The sequence below is a fragment of the Toxotes jaculatrix genome, chromosome 3 (assembly GCF_017976425.1).
Source record: "Toxotes jaculatrix isolate fToxJac2 chromosome 3, fToxJac2.pri, whole genome shotgun sequence".
Taxonomy (NCBI): domain Eukaryota; kingdom Metazoa; phylum Chordata; class Actinopteri; family Toxotidae; genus Toxotes; species Toxotes jaculatrix.
The window spans coordinates 13,158,551-13,179,980 of NC_054396.1; the positions used below are offsets into that span (position 1 = coordinate 13,158,551).

The 21,430-nt window shown below is 40.0% G+C and overlaps 2 protein-coding genes across 2 annotated transcripts; one reads left to right on the forward strand and one right to left on the reverse strand.

Annotated features, from left to right (window-relative positions):
- Positions 1-972: 972 nt before the first annotated feature.
- Positions 973-13,164, reverse strand: LOC121179324 (serine/threonine-protein phosphatase 6 regulatory ankyrin repeat subunit C-like). Its single transcript, XM_041034102.1, has 28 exons — positions 13,029-13,164; positions 12,088-12,171; positions 11,676-11,754; positions 11,415-11,485; positions 11,100-11,300; positions 10,631-10,718; positions 9,870-10,012; positions 9,277-9,489; positions 9,036-9,114; positions 8,754-8,868; positions 8,484-8,566; positions 8,263-8,368; positions 8,047-8,115; positions 7,815-7,955; positions 7,613-7,669; positions 7,424-7,535; positions 7,251-7,322; positions 6,919-7,120; positions 6,608-6,695; positions 6,129-6,246; positions 5,810-6,029; positions 5,453-5,540; positions 5,275-5,358; positions 4,988-5,133; positions 4,460-4,542; positions 4,000-4,082; positions 3,406-3,497; positions 973-3,305 (listed from the first exon to the last, which is right to left on the reverse strand). Exons 1-28 carry the CDS (start codon positions 13,053-13,055, stop codon positions 3,115-3,117), a joined length of 3,135 nt encoding a protein of 1,044 aa, XP_040890036.1. The 5' UTR covers positions 13,056-13,164; the 3' UTR covers positions 973-3,114.
- Positions 13,165-13,910: 746 nt separating this feature from the next.
- Positions 13,911-20,916, forward strand: npepl1 (aminopeptidase like 1). Its single transcript, XM_041034891.1, has 12 exons — positions 13,911-14,119; positions 15,441-15,626; positions 15,860-16,030; positions 16,133-16,222; positions 16,312-16,393; positions 16,815-16,957; positions 17,283-17,360; positions 17,482-17,582; positions 17,712-17,835; positions 18,049-18,225; positions 18,669-18,779; positions 19,931-20,916. The coding sequence occupies exons 1-12, from the start codon at positions 13,970-13,972 to the stop codon at positions 20,087-20,089; spliced, it is 1,572 nt and encodes a 523-aa protein (XP_040890825.1). The 5' UTR covers positions 13,911-13,969; the 3' UTR covers positions 20,090-20,916.
- The last annotated feature ends 514 nt before the right edge of the window (positions 20,917-21,430 follow it).

Sequence of the window (21,430 nt, forward strand, 5' to 3'; positions counted from 1 at the left end):
TAGACACTTTATTTAAATCAAAACAATGTAAACCTATATTGATATTCAGAAAAGAACAATAATTCACGCTAAAATGTCTGACCATAGACTGTCAAACTTGGACTGGAGCGGTCCATTTGGTTAAATAGGGGGGTTCACAGGGGAAGAAACCAAGTGTGATAGAGTGGAAGGGATGTTTTGTCTTTTGTGCCGAAATAACCAATGTAAGTATCCTGTTTAAAAAGAAATATGTGTTTTTAAAGTAAGTTTAACTGAACTTCTATGTAGTAATGTGTTATTTGATATTGTTATTATTGTAAGTGTGCTGGAAGACATCATTGATTTTGATTGCTTGGGAAGGTGTAGCCCAACAGTCTCAAAGTGAGGAGGCTGTGGTGGCCAAGGGCCAGAGAAGAGAGAGGAAAGAGTCACAGCTCCAGGACACAGCCCAAACTACAGGGGCATAGCCAGAAGGGCAGTTTAGAGTGTAATTCTTTTTTTTTCCTTTTTGCTTAGTTTTCCAATTTCTGGTTGTCCAGACTGCCACAACTCATTGTTTCATACCAGGTTTCTCGGCCACCCTCACAGTATCTATAAACATTTGGTTTTGCATCAAGATTAATTTATATTCATATATGTGTGTAAAGGTAGCTAAATATGTCCAAACATTACATTACAATGTCAGACACTGAAAGCCATTCTTGACAAAAGTTAAGACTTTGAAAACATCAGGGACAATGACGGAAATGAGTTTAGCACTTAATAATTCCATCCCTGGCAAAGTCTGTTATATTGTATTTTATAAATATATCAGAATGCTAAACAAAATCCGAATTGGTCTTTTTTACTGGACAAACTGAAGGACACAGAGGACTTATCTTGGAGACAAGAGAAGTCTTTTGTAACAAGAGAGGAGTTTTATCACACATACCAAATTGTGTTTCAACTTAACACAAATGGAAAGAAAATTGAAAACACTTCAGATGGTGGCAAGTTTATTTATTTTCTCTTATATGAAGGCCATCCACAACTAAACCACACAGTGTTCAAGTTGTTGCACCCTGAAATCTCACTAAGATGTTAAGGAGGACAAACAATTTGTTCACAATAAAAGCTGTAACAGAGAAATTCCCAAAGACAAACATTTAATTTCAAGTTGTAAAAGAAAAAAAAACAAAAAACAAAAAACAAACAAACACTTTTTTTCCCCAGTAATTTAATCCAAATGAAATGAGGAACGACAAACTTACAGGATAGCATTCTACTGTTAGGTGAAAGTTTAATTTGTAAAATGCACTTTCAAATTTGATTTGAGAAAATTTGCATAAAACTAAGGAGGATACCCCACTGTAAAATGTAAACTTTTGTGCCAGTGCAAATACTTTAAAGCCATTTTAAGAGAATACAGCAGGTAATACCAGGGAAAGAGAAAATCAGTCAAGAAAATGGGAAAATATCAAAGGCTGTGTGTGTTTGTAGCTTTTAAACTATTAAAAAAAACAAACAAAAAAAAACAACAAACATTCAGTGCACAACTCCATTTATAAAACCTTGATCTTTAAAGAGGGAGAGGCAGTGACATCTTTGTATCAGTTCAGGTCTTTTGTACTAATATATTTTGTAAGTGAAATACAAGGATAAAAAAATGCCCATTTTTCTTATTTCAATTGTGAAAATATCACTTTGGATTAAGGAAGTATGACTACAAGACATATTTACACTGGAGCAGTGGAACTGAAAGTGAACAGAAAACCACAGTTCGAAAACAGTGATTTCAGTCTGTAGCGTTTCACAGCGACTTTTAGTGTCATCATGTGTGAGCAGTTTCTTCAATTTCATCTCAAGCAACTTTTAGTTCCCATTGCTTAAATGTGTGAGATTTGCTTCTTTCCTTGGTCTTAACAGGGCTGATCAGAAAGAAAACAAGCAATCTGACGAGACATCAACTTGGGCTCTTGAAACTTACAACTTACACTTAACCATTAATTAAAAAATAAACAACTCATTAAACAAACATTAAATTAGTGAATGCAGATGTAGTGAAATATCAGATTTACTAATGATACAAGACGTTCCTGCTCAAAGCCTGTAAGATTATATTTCATTTGTTTTTTATTCTTATTTATTTAACTGAAATACACTTATATACTTCTGTCACACTTTAGACTTGTTATGTGACATCCAGCTCAAGATGTGCTTTTTATTGCACCTACCATATAGTACACACTGACCTGAGGTTCATTCTCAATAATTTGGGATTTTCAAGATAATACAAGTAAAAGGTTAACTTCATTTTAAGAACTACATATATATACACTAGACTCATGAAACTATATCATTAAAACTATACATATTCTTGTGTTATTTTCACTAAACTGAAATGTAAATCATGATAATATTAGAATAATACGGTTATTTATATATGTGTAGTGTCCGCTACACTCTGGGCAGAATAAGAAAATAGTCTTATTAATTGCATAAAAGGTTTACAGCACCTGTTAGATATTTTAAAAAACAAGTATATTAAGAAGTAATGTCTAATATGCAAAATAGCACTTGCAGACACACAGACACAGACACACACATACGTAAACCAAACACACAATCATCTGAGTATTCTTGCATGAGTATCAACTGAGAATGAACATGGAGATTTCAGGTTTTGGTGGTTAATGAGCAAAGTAATTAAGCCAATTCTGATAGTGTGTGGGATCAGGGGTTCAGCAGGAGAGGCTTGTGTAGTGTGCTCATGTTCAAAACTTCCATTCACTTCTAATGGTTAGTGCTTCATTAAAAAAACAAACAAAAAAAAAAAACATATTTGTGTGCTAAGCTCAACTCACATAACAGAAAAGATAATCTAAGAGGTCTGCTAATACTAGTAATGTGTAAGTCTGGATTTTAAAGAAGCAGTGGATGCTACTGGTGCATCAGCACGTAGTGTATGTGCAGCTGCATGTGACATACAAGTGTAAATGTCATGACATGCAAGAGAAGAAGCTATGCACGACCACGCATGTCCATGGAGACTTGTACGTGTGTGTGGTTAAGCGTGGAGAGTTTGGGCTGCACTGGGATGAAATTTCACCCCATCACACACTCTTGCAAGCCAATAGTGCCAGTGTAGTCTTTAACTTAAGCATGACACAGGTTCCCACTGGACCCACAGGAGGCGGCAATGCCACAGTTCTTCAGGATGGGGCTGAAGTGGGAGGCTGAACCACTGCCAGCCTCTCTGGGAGGGAAAGGCTTCATGGTGGAGAGGATCAGGGCCAGACAGTCTGCCACATTTTTGTTCGGAGCACAGGCCAGAGCTGGTGTGTGGCCTCAAGGGTCAACAGGAAAATAATTATCAGTGACATTGTTTGGCAGGAAGAAGGGGCCACTGTGGTACTGTATAACAAAAATGTAATTATTCCTGCTTACCTTCCTCATCTACAGCCATAACTGCTGCTCCTCTGCTCAATAACACCTGCACTACAGTCGCCAAGCCTTTCCTCGCTGCAATGTGAAGAGGCCTACATGAGAAAGAGAGAGACTGGTGTGATGACACAGGTAAATGCTTCAGATCAATGAAACCATATTAAAATATTTCACATGCAGTATTACTGGGGCCACTGAGAGGCAAGTTGATATAGCAGAAAAACACACAGACATCTGTGGCACCTTTGATAAACCGCTCAGACGATAATGACCTCAAAAAATCATCAACTTCATTAAGTTTTTTGTCCTAACGTTATCGATTCAATCTCTGTTGTACCCGTTCATTTGTTTTTCCTGATTTTAGTTCACTGGGGCATCTAATATAAACCTGCACTTTGCTAAACTTCAACTAGTCAAAATGTCTGATGGATTACATTTTGATATTTTCATACACTAACTTGTGCAATCCATCAGCCCATACAGCAGGTGTGTGTGTGCGTGTGTCTTAATACTAAACTTCTGAATCCATACCGTTTGATTTTCTTATGCATAAATTCAGCATGCATGTATGATGGCCAGAGCTTCAAGACAACTCACATTTGGAGAGCGCTGTTTGTTGCATTTATGAGGGAGGAGTCGCTGATTTCCCCGAGGATCAGCAGAGCACACATCTCATGACCCTGCAGAATAAAACACTTTAAGTGATAATGTGCTTAAGCAATATTGTAGAAACTACTTAGAAATGTAGTAAGTTGTCAAAAAAAAAAAACTGAAAATATGGCTGAAAATATAATCAAATCTTTCATTTTTAGGTAATTTGAAATGATTGTAATTTGAAATGATCATTTTAGAATTAGTACAATGTGAACAGCATAACATTTCATTTTGATAATAAGTTTGATTATATTTTAAACCAATTTTCAACAGGGATTTTATTATATTTTGGCAGGTTATCATCTTATCTGATAGCTGTTAACATTATCTGTTGCTACACACATGTCAAAGTTATTGTGCGACTGCATGCATAAGGTACATGCATGTGTTTGTGTGTGGGGACCTTGCTGCAGGCTAAGTGAAGGGCTGTGTTATTATTGACATCCACCAGGGTCAGGTCTGGCTTCGCTTTGTGCAGCAAGAACTCTGAAATGCAGAAAATAACACATCTTTTACAACAAACAGAGGCCTTTATGTCTGGAGCATTTACCTGGTGTTTTCATGTGGAGTGAAATTACAATTCGTGCAACAGGGGAAAAAAAGATTTATATGGTGTATTAAAGAAGTATTAAAGGAAAACAGGACTGCGAGGGTCAGAACCACAGTGAACATGTGCTAAAAGAAGGCCCAGGTGTTCCTGTGTCACTTAGATCATCACATATGAACTTGAAAAGAAGTAATTGTCAGGACAAAACGAAAATGTCTACACATGGTGAGAACAAAATCATAGGATAAAAAGATAAAAGAGTGACTCTGAGGATCTCTTGCAGAAACATTCTGTAGTTTTGTCTTCTTCTTGACCTGAAAGATGTCTTGATGTGTTTTAAGGTTTCCCAGGTGTAGGTAAGAATTTCGCATTTCAGTCACATACCAACAGCCGCAGTCTGTCCACAGTCAGCAGCGATCATCAGAGCAGAGCAGCCACAGTGGTCCACAGCACTGACCTCTGCTCCCTGGCCCAGGACCAGCTGAAGCCCAGCAACGTTTCCTGAATAAGCAGCTGCATGCAGTGGGGTCCTACACTTACACAACACACATAAATTCTCAGGATGATAAGACACATTCCCTTCCTCTGAAAATAAATACAGTCCAGTTTTTTGTAAGATTATTGGAAAGGTGACACAAAATGAACGTATGCTGAGTATCTGCAGAACCCACCTTCCTTTGGCATCACTAACATTAACAATTTGAGGTCCAACAGTCTTCACAAGAAGTTCAGCAGCAACTTCATGTCCATTAACACTGCACAGGATGAGTGGTTATTACATTTTGATTAATTAATTAAACAAATCTATGGTGACCATTTACATTTATTGCCATTTATTGTGATACTCACAGAGCACAGTGCAATGGGGTGAACAGATTTCCTTCCTGGTAGCTAAAAAGTTTGTTTTCAAGTAAAATACGTAAACATCCTTCACGCCCTATAGAGAACAGCAAACAAATGGTCTCCTGATTATAATGAAATTCAAATCTTTGTAGAATTTGTGACACTGTATCTCACCACGCAAGTGTTTATACCAAAACTGAGAGGAATTATTTAGAGGCTAAAATAATGCAGTGGATAAAAAATAGACATGAGTTAATTCATGCATGTTTTTGTCATGTTTTAAATGTATTCATATTCATATTTAGTCTGCTAAACACAGAACAAACCCTGTTTTGTGAAAAGTGAATTTGACTGATGTCTCACCATGGTAGGCAGCCCAGTGGGTGGGCGTGTAGCCTCTGTGGTCCAACATGGAGTCCAGAGGGTCAGCTTTCATTGCAGCCTTTAGCAAACTGCGGAGTAGCTCCATGTGGCCACAGGAGGCTGCGAGGTGCAGCGGCGTCCTTCCCTGAGAGTCTCTACACAGAGCAGAAGCTCCATGTTCCAACAAAGCAGATACACAGTCCTCACTGCCCAACACGGCCTAAAGAGGAAGGACATATGACATGATTATCGTCATCATGCTGTAAAGGGACACTTTACCTCCATTTACATAGCTGTAAAGCACAGCAAATCCACGTACAGCTCTGTGTAATGCAGTGAAGCCCTTTTTGTCAGCAGCATCAGCGTTTGCTCCTTTCTCCAACAGGATGTGGACACAGTCAGTGTGACGTCCCAGAGCTGCCAGCATGAGAGCCGTCCTGCATCCAAAACAAACACAAACAAAGAGTTTACTGCTGTAGGGATTAGTAGGTTTAATCTTCTGATTGTGTCAGACTGGCAAAACATTGCCTGCATTAACGCAATTAGAAAGAAATACTGTATTTGTTTAGTAAGTCACATCAGCCAATCTCACGGTGTGATAATGCCCTTATTTACGTTATTTATAATCTCATGGAAAATACCAATAAAATACCAGTCTACACACAATATGCTATAACTTTTTATAACTTCTAATATGCTATAACTGTTACCAGAAATTTGCAGTACTGCATAAAAAAGCTGAGCATGTGCGATGTCCAATTAATAACAAATCATAGCATTAAATAGTAAGTGACTCACTGTCCCTGTGTATCTGGACTGTCAATGATGTCGGCGCTTTGTTCCCTGTTGACCAGTAAAAGCAGACAGTCCATTTGGCCCTCAGCAGCTGCACATGGGAAAAGAGTAAAAGGAAAATACACATGAAAAATGATGATGATAAAGGCACAACATAATCTTCGATTTTCAAAATCAATTGACAAAACGTTTTTTCCTGACAACGGTGTCCATCAAAAGCCATCATCAGGACAATAAACCAAACATACACTGCTTTTTTATTTAGGTCTTGTCTTATTTGGGCTCAGACTAGTCCCTGGGTACAACCCACACACCTGCAGCGTGGAGAGCTGTCCACTTGTGCTTGTGCTCCTTCAGTGAGTAGGAGGCTTGATGTTTCAGCAGCACCTCCACACATGCAGCAAAACCTCTCTGAGCAGCCAGGTGGAGGGCAGTTTGGCCTTTAATGTCCCGCACATCTAGACTGACTAATGTCTCACACAGCAAACACAGGGCCTCACAGTGACCATAATACGCCTGTAAGGGCAGATTAATAGTAGAGTTAAAGGCATTTACATGTGGCTGTCATTCGAAAGTGTCATTTCCCTGTGTGTTTGTCTGTCATGGTTTAAACAGAAGAGTGGTTTGTGGTATTTCTGCTACTCACAGCTAAGTGCAAAGGACTAACAGGAATATTACTTTCAACCTCTTCTAGACAGTTGAAAGAAATCTCCAGAAGCTGAAAGAAAACCAGAGGAAAAATAAAAGAAAATTAGATTTAATGTACGGTCGGTTAACAAAAAATAAAATCGAAGCAACCAAATCAAAGATTCCACCGACCAGTTCCAGGTGCTGTTTGTTTCCATAAGCTGCTGCGTAGTGGACGGCACTGTAGCCCTTACTGTTCTTCAGAGTGGGGTTCGCCCCGTTGTCAAGCAAGTAGTCTAAACACCTGAACACACAGAGTACATGTAATGTATTAAGTTATACGTTTATCTACTTTGTGTATATGACAATAATATGACTTACAGAGAGGCCTCCTGTTCTTTTTCCACACTGTAGTCGGGCTCAGAGTTTGTGTTCCCACTGTGGGAAGAAAGGAGGACACTTTAAAAAACCGCTGGCTTGAATGAAGTGAGTTATTATCAACAAAGAACTGTCCACACGGTGTTGTTATCCAGTTATCCTGGAGTAAAATGAATAAAACTTTAAAATACATGTGCTCTCTCACCCACAGAAGGTGTGTGAAGCAGCAGTGTAGTGCAGAGGGCTGCAGCCCATCAGATCCAGCTCATTGACCTCAGCACCGGCTCTCACCAGGGAGACTGTGCACTGGCTGTTCCCGTTGGCTGCAGCATAGTGCAAAGGAGATCTGCGAGGTACAACAGAGGGACAAGCTGTGATATCAGGCAACACCGAAAGCACGGCTAAATTCTTAGCTCTGGTTATTTAGCGCCACTTACCTTCCCAAATTATCCTTAATATTCAATTCAGCACCACTATTTAAGAGCAAGTTGAGGGAGTCGACATTTCTGTCATAAGAAAAGAAAAAAAGGAAGAGTTTGTGGAAGATTTAAATTCAGGCAGCTTATGAAGAGGTTTGACATTATGTGTATAATTCAGACACACAGTTTTCTGTCTTTTTCTGCTGCATAACTTGTCAGCATTTGTTCACTCACCCTCCAGCAGCAGCCGCGTGCAGACAGGTCCTCCCGTGGTCATCTAAGATGTTTATATCAAACCCAACGGACGAAGTCTGAGGCGGCACGATGTTGTAAAACTGACCTGAATGATGCACAATAACATTCAAGTGGAAAATGTTTGAGTTGTGTCAGTAATTAAAATGTAAAAAGGAAGAGAAAAAAAATAGAGTGCTGAACTTGATGACTCGGATTCTCACCATTAGACAGTAGCTTTCGACAACAGTCTGGAAATCTGTAGAGTGCCGCCAAATGAAGTGGAAGCATCCCATGAATCCCCTGTCTTTACAGATCATAACACAAGATTATTTACTTTAGTATGTACTAAACTGGGAGGCTATTTTCTGCATGACATTGGGAATTTAACATAACATAAAGTCAAGAAAACAATGCTTTCTGAAGGCACCATAGCGTAAGACCACAATCAAAACAATCTCAGATTTGGACTGATCCCAGGAAGGGGAACTCACTTGGTCTTGTCAGCACCATTTGTCAGTAGAGTGCTGATCAACAACTCCTGACCATATCTGGCAGCGACATGAAGAGGAGTGTTTCCATAGTTATCAACACAGTCGACCTCCCCACCTGTATACAGAGGCAGAGGGAAACGTGGCATTAATATGATGATAAAGTGTTTCAGATTCTCTGATATTTTAAGTCGGAGTATGTGTGAGGATGCAATTTCACTGTTTCAGCACTAGTTGCCTTACAACAGGATGCTGTGTAAATACTTTTTTTGCGAATTATGTTACCATTTTGGATCAGAATCTGGGAGCCTGTGAAGCGTCCGTGCATAGAAGCAATATGTAAAGGGCTCTTTCCTTCTTTATTCTGTTAAATAGAAAAAGTGAATACAATATGTTTGGTTACAATAAGGGCATAAATCATCATAATCTGTAAACCATACATTTAATCCTCTGACTAACAACTATAATCCAGTAAGAAAATCTGTATCCTTGTTTTGTACTTTTTAAATCCACTTATGCTCTTTACCTGCATGTTGACTTCAGCCCCGTTGTTGATGAGCAGCTCGAGACACAACACCCCGCTAGAGGAGGCAGCAGACAGGTGCAGTGGTGTGTTGCCGTGGTAGTTGGGCTGATTGATGTTGGCACCGCTATTCACCAGCTCAGTGGCCACAGAGTCCTGCCCCGTGTGACAGGCCATGTGGAGCGCTGTGTTCCCAAAAATGTTGGGTTCATCCGCCTGAGGGACAGAGGTGGAAAACATCTGATCAATGGAATTCATAGCACTAAAGCTTCGTTTGGCAGCTCAAGAAATACTGTAGATTTTTCTAATTGATACACAGAGGCATTTTAAAGAAAAGGCAAAAAGGAGTCTGGTTCAAAAGATTGGACAAGGACGATATATAACTACAGTGTTTTGCCAGTGTAGCTGAGCAGGGTGTTTCCTGATGTCTTAATTCTGACTTTAAAAGCAAAGACAAATTCTTACAAATTCAATCTGCAGCAGTGTCACACACATTTTAAGCTGCCGTCCTGTGCACAATATACAGTACATAACATAAATGGCAGTGTGGAGAATGATTTTGGTTGTCTGATAGTTTTGTGACCAAGTCACTTTACCTCCACCCCGAGCCTCAGCAGATATTTGACCACATCTAACTGCCCACCGGCAGCTGCAGCATGGAGCGGAGTGTAACCACGTTTGTCCTTGGACGTCACATCAGCGCTGTGAGACACCAGCAGCTTCATAACCTCCACATGTCCTAAAAGAAGAGCTTGACATTTACTACAAGCCTTTGCTATGCTTGCACATCAACAACACACCGCATTCACTTGCTAAGCTGCAGCCTGGAAACTAAAGCCAAGTCAGTGTACAGGCCAATTTAACGTGATACTCTTCAGATTTTAACCAGTCTAACCTATTTTTGTTTTGTTTTTTTTAACTCAGGAAAGATCATTTATCCTAACTTTCAAGTTACAAATTCACAGCTCCAACAATCAAATGGTCAACCATGCATTGGTGTCCAGTGAGACAGAAGTATAAAATAGATTTGAAGGCAGTGATAGCATTTAAGTTATGTACATTCCATCTAAGTCACAGTTTGACATTTATCACTTTTAGACGCTTGTTTCTCTGTATTAAACATGCTTATATACTCTCAGAACTGACAATGTATTTGTCTTGTAAAATAAATGCCAATAACCTCCGTCTTTCACTTGGTTTAGTCTATGGTTATTTGAGCCTGTTATCAGTGACTTGTGTTTGGAGATTCTTCTGGTACAACTACTTTCATTCTCAACATATATGAGTGTGTTTTATGACAAACTACTCTGTTAAATTCATTTTGGAACAATGTCACCCATGCACTTGGGTCTCTTACCAAGGTATGCAGCCCAGTGGATCGCCTGCCTTTCTTTCTTATCTTTGGCACTCACATTGGCACCTTTGCTCAGGAGCAAGTTGACCATCTGTAGAAACACAGTTACTCAGTCAACCAGTGTGTCTATAAACTCATCTCATTTTACAACTACTGTCCGGTGGATAGTGGCATTTTGTCTTGGCAGGAGTTTAGCAAACACACTGGCACGTTTATTAAAACAGGACTCTGTTTTTATTTTGGTTACTCAGAGATATAAACATACTAGATTAATATATCATGACAAAAATACATTTCCTCAAAATGCTGCAACAACTGCCAGACACCAAGAAAATGTCCCCCAGTCAACATTCACTTCCCTAAAGCAGATTTACTTTCAAGCCCTGTTATGCATCGAAATCATAACTACCAGCCATAAAGGGATAAATGGTTACAGATCACACTGTTTACCACAATCATCTTTACAGTTTACCTCTCCGTGGCCGCTGTGCGCTGCATGATGCAGTGGTGTCCTCCCTGACCTGTCAGTAACATCCAGGCTGCAAACATGTGGTATCAGAGCTCCTGCACAGCCTGTAGCCCAGTTTGCAGCAGCCATGTGTAGAGGCGTGTGCCAGAATTTGTCCCGTGTGTTGACCTCTGCTCTGTGCTTTAAAAGCAGCTCCACAGCCCTCTGAGAAAAAAAAAATCAAAATTCATCAAATATTAAAGTTGAACATTAAGATCTGCTCCAGAAATTACTCCATTTTTAAATTTTCTTTTTTGTGTTTCGAAAAAAGGAACATACTTCATTGCGTGAGGCAGCTGCTCGATGTAAAGGAGTCACCAAACCCTGGTCCTTAGCGTTGACATTTGCATCTGTAACACAGAGCAAAAGCAAAGTTAGTCTGGTTAGTTAGACTAGGGTTTTTGGTGTGTTTTAGTTCTTCTATATGTGAATTACTCTTTGTATTCATTAATAGAAAGACTTAGTAGCAAAATGTATACAATGATAAGCTCACTTATGCATGTGCATGTATTTCACAGTAAGATAAATATTATTTTCAACCTGAAGCAATAAGCAGGTCCATAATGTGGACATCACCCAAATAAGCAGCAGCATGAAGTGGTGTGCTTTGTTCTTGGTCCTGAAAGGAAAAAAACACCACATCAAACAATGCAGTATTCAGCCAACATGTTTTTGTTCCATTTTATCAGATTATCCTGTATTATATTTTTATTTTGTTATATTCCAAATCCAAATATTTGAACAATTAAAATGTGCTGTTTCTAGTTTTTTAGACTCTTGCTCTACATGTTCATGTGAAAATTGTCTAATTGTAATTTTGCATCAAATGTGAACAGAAAACCTGCGTAAACATACAAGTGTGAATTTATATTTAAAAGAAAACTGAACCTTTTGCGCACATGATTCACAATTCAACCAAACTGATTAACTGATTAATGTAGGATAATATTACCAATGAATTGACATCTTCTTTATGGCTCAACAAAAATGTCACTTCTTCTGTGTCTCGGCTGAATATAGCCTGGACCAACGGACACTGAAAGAGAGGTTTGACATGCAAAAGAGATGAAGAACAACATGACAAAATGCAAGGTAAAATAACAACAAAACTGGATTCATTTTATTCTGTTTTTTCAGATAATAGAAGAAGTGAAGCACAGAAGTGGTAATTAAAGTTAATTTCAGCTGAACAGCTTTTATCAGCAAATTCGTTGTAACCTACTGGGATCATAAATACATACATGGCTTTGCTGAGATGCTGAAATGTCTTTGGTATTTCTTGGAATAATATCAATGATTAAACTGACTTGAGCAAATGATTTTAACTGTAATGATGAAGTTTACTTCGGCAAAGATAAAGGACATCACATGGGAGTACTTTTACTGTATTGGCATTTATATGACTTTTAAAAAAGACCTAATTATTTACTGGATTATGCAAAATTCTTTGCAATGCTTTTTGTGAATGTGAAGGGTTTTTTGGGGGGGTGGGGGGTGGAGCAATGACTCATCAAAATCTGTCTTCCGCAAATAGCAATTAGCAAACGTAGCGATGTAGTGAAGAGATATGGCTCTATTGGAAGGTTGCTGTTTAAAATGTTTTTTGGCAGAACCTGAAGCTCATCTAACAGAGACAACAATGTCCCTATGGATAGGGTGCATAACAAAATCCAAACATCAGATTCTGCAACAACCGATCGTGCAAAACTATCGTGCAAACTCAAACGTGTGGTCCAAAGTTGCATGGCGAGAAATATGTGACATTAACAAGCCTTGTAGCAAACTTTGCTCGACATGTCGCTACCATAACTAGCCAGCTGTTTGCAGTGTTATTGGGAAGTCTTGATAGTTATTTAACGCTACGTTGGACAACAGCAAAAGCTTATTTGTTACCTGGTCCTTGATATTTCTTAACTCCATGTCCCAGTCACTCTGGAAAATCCTTCATTGACACAGACTTAGTGTTTAACTGGCTACATGTCCCTCTACAGCAACTACTTAGCCTAGCTTTAGCTTGGTTAGCTACTGTCTGGGATATGTGACGTGTGCGCCACAGCTGTCAGAATATCGCGAGACAAGTCGAAGAAACGTGATTTGGATGAGTCTTATACAGTCTATGGTTTGACTGTTCCTGGTCTGACAGAGAAAGAAGTGAAACAAAGGAGATAGGTGAACACAATTTAAATCCAATACACAATCACAATGCTTATTCTCTTCTTCACTCCTTCATCCAAATGTTCATACCACACACATCACCACCAACAGTTCACACCGGGATCGACATTCTGATAAAAAGAGTGAGAAAGAGTGTGTAGTGTATGTGCCTTACTTTAGGGCACGGGGTCGTGCCCCCGTGACAGATACAGACTGTACTACTCAGTTTATGCAGTTTGCTACATTAAAGGACCGTTTCACATTTTTTACAAGTCTGTCTTAAATCAACACCCAAGTGTCCATTTGAACACTGAAACATTTTGTTTGCTGTAATCATTCCTCCTGATCACACCGGTCATAAAGACATCTCCCCTTTCTTTATTTCAGTTTAATTGATAGGGGACAAAAATCCACAATCCTTGTCTTCTGCAAGAAACTGGCAGAAGATGATATTGGCATGATATTGATGGACTTGATGTCTACACGTTGTTTCTGCTGGTCGCCGACAGAGGCTGATAGAGATTGCACATTACTTAGAGACTCTATAAATTAACGTGATGAAAGCTGTTTGTTCCTCTCCCGGCTGCCGTCGCCGGTCTGGGCTGTGCCAGTGTACGACAGTAGTCTGTCCACTTCAGCGTTACATCGTCAGTGAGCTATCTCTTTAGCAAGTCACAAAAATGGCGAATGTGGTGCTGGAGTTTAAGGCTTCTGCTGGTGACTCCGAGCCACAAAGCCGTCCAGTCCTGATTATCGGGCAGCAGGCCAATCTGCAGCAAGTCAGCTGGAGCCAAATTAAAGGAAAACTGCAGCCAGTCGTTAGCAAAGAGGTAACGTTGTGAAAGATGATGACAGTTGGGTGATAGCTAATGTCAGCTTACGCTAACTTAGGCTATCGTAAGCTAACGCAGCTAGGTTAGCTAAATGAATGTAACGTTAACGACACGAATAGCTAATCTGAGCTAGCCCCAGGAGGAGCTGTACCGCTGTCCAACTGACTCGGTTAAACGAGCAGCTTTAACACTAACGTTATTAAGGAGACGTTAACGGTCTTGTTAGAGGTAGATTGGATATTATTAGTCGGTGAAAGGAAGAACGCCAATAATGTTAAATAAAACCATTTTTAACTGTTTACTCTAGTTTGAAGCATTGCATGTTTTTTTTTTTTTTAAGATCTCAGTACTTAAGTGTTGTTAATTTCTCTTAGCATATTGAAAGATTTTAAACTGGGTGACTCTTGCGGTTTTCCTGACTTTGAGAGTTGTCAGTTTCTTCAAATAAAAAAAAAATATCAGCCGAATTATGTAATCATGATAATAATGTAAAGTCTGAAGCTTGAGTACCTGCAACTAGTGCAGGGTGTTCCTGATCAGTGGTTAAAGCAGTGACGGGTCCTGTGGTCAGACCCAGAAAAAAATACTGCTCTCATGGTCTTGTGGTATCCTCTGGTGCTGTAAACTGAGTGTTGTCTGTCGTGCATAGTCCTCAGAGGTGTTTGTGCAATGGTGGCAGCCAGTCTATAAAGAGAGACTTGAGAAAGTGAGTCTGCGAGGTCAAGGAAAGGTTTCCAGTCATTCACAGAGCTTCTCAGTATCCTCTGACAATGATTACCCAACAGGATTACTTCTACTGCTTTCAGTGCTCAGATCTTTCCTGGGTGATAAAAGGACTTCACAGTTCTTAAGCTGGTAATTGTGATACTGTCTGGAAACTTGGGTGCCACTGGGAGGCCTCTAATTTTTGGTCTCTCCAGACACATACACACTTACAATGCTGTTAATAATTTAGAAACTTTTAAAACCTGTTGATTCTCCTGTCCTATACCACAGTAATACCGTATTGTACATGGGCTGGTATGTCCTTTGTAGGCATTGTCCAGAACGACAGGCAGTAGAGTAGGTGGAGGCTAGTCATCTTCTCTTCCTTGACAAGATATTAGTTACTATAAATTCTTGCACTCGGGAAATTTGTTGGACAGGTGGATCAAATCATAGGTTCAAACTCTTCTCTGAGTATGGAAACTGTATAGATAAGTTGAGCACAAGTGATTGACAGTCTGGGTTTTTTTTTTAACATGAGAACAACAAACTATGCAAAGCTGTTTTGTATCAAGTGAAACTACAATATCCGTTTTGTCTCATGTTTTCTCAGATCTGGCAGGCGGCTCTCGGTGCTTTGAACCCAAACCCCACGGACAGCTGCCCCCTGTACCTCAACCATGCTGTGGTGGCTGCTCTTCCTTCACGGGTCAGCAGGCACAACAGCCCGTCCTCCGCCCACTTTTTGTCTCGTCTGGTCCGTTCCTGCCTGCCAGGAGGGAACAACCGTTGCATTGTGGTCAGTATGTTCGTTTGAATTATGTTTGTTCTGGCCTTTCACATAATATTTAATTGATCCCAGGTCCCTCAGTGAGGTCAGAGAGCACTTGTAGCTACAGTCACAGATCTTCTGTTTCAACAGGAGTACTGTCCTTCTATGGTTCCTTCTGGGACTCCTGTGGCACTTAGATCTGGGTCATCCAGTGGAAGGACAGCTTGTGTGACTGATAAGAGTGTCTCTTTCCTCTCCAGATGGTGTGTGAGCGTTCATATGTGTTCGCGTCCGCATGTGCCATCGCTAGAGCCTTCCCCATCTTTTCTCGCCGCTCCGCATCCTCACGCAGGAATGAGAAGAAACACGTCACTGTGGAGTTTCTGATTGTCGGACAAGACACCAGTCCTCTGGATGTCGCAGAACTTGAGGTACTGCTTTGATTTTCTTGTCTTAAATTTTACACAGCATTTCAGATCATTTAAGCCCAAAACTTTGCCACAGTTGAAGGCTTTTTTTATGTGTGTGTTCAGTGTCTCTCCAACGCTGCTGATGGAGTGCGGCTGGCAGCTCGCATTGTGGACACGCCATGCAATGAGATGAATACAGATCACTTCTTAGATGTAAGTAAACTGCCTTTTGGAAATTTTGTTGACATAATTCAAATAATTTTGCTGCGAATATTTGTTACGTACATTCATTTCTGTTTTAGGAGATTAAGGCTGTTGGAACTGAACTTGGAATTACTCCAGTGATCATTCGTGGAGAGGAACTGAAACAAAGAGGGTTTGGAGGTACTGGGTTTCTATAAAAAAAAAAAAAAACAGTCAACAAAATGGTCATATACAGGAAATCAGTTATGACAGCTCAACTGATTTACTGTACATGACCATTTTGTTGAATGTTTTTGTTTTTCTCTTAAAAATTCCAACAGTAGCTCAAAAAATAGAGGAGAGAACATTAAAGCAAATTTTGTTCTGCTACACTAAATGTGGATTTTCCTGTGATGAGCAGCGGGTTGTTTCTGTCTTTAGACTGTCGTTATTTTTAGGGCCATTTTGCTCTTCAGTTGTGCAATTAGTACGAGAAGGAGAAATCTAACCAGTAAATCAGTTGCACAATTCCAGTCATTGAAAGTCATATTTGTCATATAATATATTCTCATCTCGATCATTTGTAGTTGGGATTATTTAACGGTTTATTTTACTCTGTCAGGTATCTATGGAGTTGGAAAAGCAGCGGAGCATCCTCCTGCATTAGCAGTGTTGAGCCACACACCAGATGGTGCGACTCAGACCATTGCATGGGTTGGCAAGGGCATCGTGTATGACACCGGTGGACTCAGCATCAAGGGAAAGGTACTTTTCCTTACTTTTGTACATCGTAAGTAAAGTCAGTGTTTGAAAAGCAGAATATCCATCCATCCATTTTCTGCCACTTATCCAGAGTCAGGTAGCAGTGGCAGCAGGTTAGGCAAGGTGGTCCAGACATCCCTCTCACATATAACCAACAGAAATTAAATATTAAAAAAAGTAACTAATCTAATTTAAAGTGCAAGCAAGTTATGCTTCCGTGCCAGCGACAGCCATGTTTGGAGGCATTATGTTTGCAGTATGTCTGTAGAGCAACATCAGAGATCAAATTAAGCCATGTTTCATCACATTTGAATGTTTTTTTTTCTAGACCACAATGCCAGGGATGAAGAGAGACTGTGGTGGAGCTGCTGCTATTTTGGGGGCTTTCAAAGCTACCATTAAACAGGTGAGGTGACCTTTTGGATTATCCTGCGGCAGTTAGCACAGCTGTCATTTTAGCCTCCTCTGTAATTCTGGAGCTTAAAGTTTTTATTTTAAATCAAACTCTCTCCTCCTGTTTGCTTCAGGGCTTTAAGGATAACCTCCACGCAGTGTTTTGCCTGGCAGAGAATGCAGTGGGGCCCATAGCCACACGACCTGATGATATCCACACTCTCTACTCTGGAAAGTGAGACTCGACTGAATATATTGTGTCATTCCCTTGGAGTTTCATTTGAAGTATAAATTAAATCAGCAGGAATGAGCAGGGGCTGTGGCATGAAATTTTAATCTGTCATTCATCTGTTTCATTCTCAAGGACAGTGGAGATCAACAACACTGATGCAGAGGGCAGGCTGGTGCTGGCCGATGGGGTGGTGTACGCCAGCAAAGACCTGTCGGCTGACATTATTCTGGATATGGCCACCCTGACAGGGGCACAGGTGTGTGACAGCCTCTAAATGGCTTTTGTCAAACCTTCTACAGAAAGTGTGCGCTGGATGATTTTTACGCCTCTATCACACATCAATAGATGATAAACTTGAGGGTTAACACTGGATGCATTGTTTGCCTTTTTATTTTCATTATCCCCTGAAGAGAGCAGAACTAACAGGTACTGTCTTTTGTATCTAAAACCTTTTTGTTTGGCCACCCAGGGGATCTCCACTGGGAAGCACCATGCCGCTGTAATGACTAACAGCGAGCAGTGGGAGGTTGCCTGTGTGCGTGCAGGCCGCAGCAGCGGAGATCTCGCTCACCCTCTGGTTTACTGCCCTGAGCTGCACTTCAGCGAGTTCACCTCTGCCATGGCTGACATGAAGAACTCTGTGGCAGTAAGTGACAAAGTACAAATCCATCAAAACCAGATGCTTAAACAAGACGTGAGATGGGCTCAGAGATCTGATATACAAGACAGTCTGAAAGACATATAATCACCAAAGGGCTTGCTGACACTGTACCTGCATCTCCTGTATCTGTTGCACTGTGTGCTGGGTTTGTTAAACTTAAGCACAGACTGGACCACATTACTGAGAACGGTATTAATGTAATTACCTGTTTGTTTTTTTTTAGCTTCTGTTTATGCATCTTTTCTCTAAACAGTTTGATCCAAATACTTTTGGATCAAAAGTCAGAATTTGCAAACTGATCTGCTTCAGACACAGCACTTAGTAATCAATATACTATGGTACCAGTTGTCAACCAAGGGGCTGGTGTTACAGTTTATTTTAATGAGTTGCTGTGGTTTGGCCATCATTCTATTCTTGTGTTTTGACAGGATCGGGAGAACGCCCAGAGCTCCTGCGCTGGCCTCTTCATTGGTTCCCACTTGGGCTTTGATTGGCCAGGTGTTTGGGTCCATGTTGATATCGCCTCGCCTGTTCATGCTGTGAGTATTTGAGGCTTTGATATGCTGACAGGTAGTTTGTAGTCAGTTGGTGCTCTGATTTTTCTTTTTTTAATTTGTCCTGGAGCAAATCAGGATCAGGTGATAATCATAACTTTGTGAAGCGGCCGTTTATTGGGCGTATGCATATGTTCTTAAGCTGAAATGAGCAGTGGAGAACAGGCGTGTCATTGCAAATTAGATGCTGCAGTGCAGCTCTGACATCTGAAGTTAAACTTGTTCAGATCATATCTGACTGCAGCTGTGGACTCTATTTTAATCATGGCGTTAGTTAGTAGACATGCATGTAGTACAGGTTCACATACAACTAGTTGTATAAAAGCATTTCATAATTATTTATTTGTATCTGCTTATGGATTTTGCCACAGCTGGAGCTGTGGGGAGTGTTCCTGTGCTTTGTTTACTAAAAACAATTTAAGAAAGACAGAAAGAAGAGAGTCAGCAGAATGTTTAAGGAAGTTGGAAATAACACTGCTTTGAAGCATGACACGCTCTCTGGGTTTGACTGAAAAGTGAAAGGATCTTTAACTGAGTTTATAAAAGTTCCCTACCCTAGTTTACAGAGAGTGTACAGAGACTAGCTGAGTGTCCAGAAACACTCACTTCCTCTCTGAGAAGCTGTTTTCTGCTGACACATTGTATATCCAATATGAAACTCAGTACACCCCAGCAGGAATTAACTGCTTTTGAAGGGAGAAAAACAAGAGATCTTCATCTTCATCTGATCATTTTATATTATTTTAATTCCAACACAACTTCCCTGCAGGTGTGACAGGATTGCACCAGCTCTTCATTTTATAAAAAATGATAAAACTCTGATGCTCTGTCCTTGTCTTGTGATTCAGCTCATAAAAACTAGGGCTTGTAATCACCTTTACTGTAATACAACCCTGCAGTGTATCTTTAATCTTCTCATCAGTTTACTGCTTATTCCCAAAAAAGGGATTTAACAATAGTGGACTTCACTATCTTGTAGTGACATTTATCGAGCTCACTGGGTTTTCGAACAAATAAGGCATTAGGTTTCAGTCATATGAACTGGTAATAAAAGGTAAGTACTGGATAACTTTACAGTCCTGACACTGGATATTGCGATCTGACCCTCATTTCTGTGCTTTATTTTACCTGTGCAGGGGGAGCGTGCCACAGGATTTGGCGTCGCTCTGCTTATGGCCCTGTTTGGTCAGGCATCAGATGACTCTATGCTGAACCAAGTGTCTCCTCTGGGTGCAGCCACCAACACGTCTGAAGACCAGATGGAGCGCGACTGCAAAAGACGAAGACTGGTGTAGAACATTCAGAACAGTTTACTCCCTGACTCTGACTACACACAACCCAAACTGTTGAAGCAAGTGCTCATCCAGTTAGAGATAAAACATTTTAAACTGTGATTCAACTTTCTGTGTTTTATTAAATTTGACTTTGCCGAATAAAACAGATAATGATCCGTAAATCAGATGTGTTATACATGACAATGACGAAACACAGGCCCTCACTGGTCCTCCTGCACTGATCGCCTCCATAGCGTCTCCATTTTCCAGTTGCTCTTGATGAAGACATGTTGATTATTATAAAATTTGAAAAATCCAGGTGGTTTATGTTCATGACAGATTCATTCAGGTTTTAATAACTGGCCACTCTTTATATTTTTTCTGCAATGATTCTTTGTATAATTCATATTTTACAGTTAAGTGTTTTACCTCCTGAAACTTAAACCTTGTTTTCAAATATCCACCTCATCAGCAGGTATTGTTGTATGTTGATACTTTATGCAAATCAAGGATTATGCCATACATATTGTCTTAGACATTGTGGAAAAATACAGTATCAGTAAAGTTAGATATTTCTTTTCTTTTTTTTTTGGTAACCACTGCACTTTGTATTCATCCTGTGAATAGCTTGACTGTGTGATCTCTGGACCAAACGGAGGACCGAGTGCTTACTACAGTTTTTAACAGTTTCACAGTGGTGTCATTACCACACATGCTTTGTCAGCACAAAATGCACATACAAGATGTTAACTGTAAATTCAAATATTTGACAGACTCCAGCGCCAGTGTGATGTTTTTCCACCTTTGTGACAATCATGTTGTCCTTCAATAAAGGCAGTGCCATCTGACCTGTGTGTGCATTCAAAGAAAAATGTCATCCCAAAAAAGCCCAGCTCATCTGTTTGCCAAGAGGTGTGATTAAGACTTCCTGAAAAAAAATTAATAATTAGTCCTTGAAGTGTACTTTGAGCTACATTTTTATTGTCTGTGGTTCTATGTTTCCAAAATGACTTTACTAAAGTGACCTTTATACCTGTCATTCACCTGGATCAGCACCTGGGTGTTTTTATAATTTGCCCAAGCCACAGCTTGCAAGTTTTTCCAACATGTCTAATCATGAACAGGTTTACACTTTCAGTAAATATCACAGTAATGTGGCCACAACTGAGACTGACCCACTGCGCAAAGACACGTCCAAACTACGTCTTTTCTACGTCAAATTTAAACTCATTTTAGACATCGTTTTTATACTGCTTCTAGACTCTGTGCACGACTGTAGTCCCATTTCAGAAGGTGGTACACTCTTCCAATTCATTTTCCTATAGCTTCATTTGATTGTCTCTGCAGCAGGTGACAACTGGA

Excerpts from the sequence above, each read along its gene's own strand:
- npepl1 (XM_041034891.1), top strand. The coding sequence starts at position 13,970 with ATGGCGAATGTGGTGCTGGAGTTTAAGGCTTCTGCTGGTGACTCCGAG. Across the intron at positions 15,627-15,859 it reads GGAACAACCGTTGCATTGTG|ATGGTGTGTGAGCGTTCATA; the intron begins GTCAGTATGTTC and ends TTTCCTCTCCAG. Across the intron at positions 18,780-19,930 it reads TCGCCTCGCCTGTTCATGCT|GGGGAGCGTGCCACAGGATT; the intron begins GTGAGTATTTGA and ends TTACCTGTGCAG.
- LOC121179324 (XM_041034102.1), bottom strand. The coding sequence starts at position 13,055 with ATGGAGTTAAGAAATATCAAGGACCAG. Across the intron at positions 7,536-7,612 it reads AAAGAACAGGAGGCCTCTCT|GTGTTTAGACTACTTGCTTG; the intron begins GTAAGTCATATT and ends CTGTGTGTTCAG. Across the intron at positions 6,030-6,128 it reads TCACTGCATTACACAGAGCT|GCCGTGTTGGGCAGTGAGGA; the intron begins GTACGTGGATTT and ends CTTCCTCTTTAG.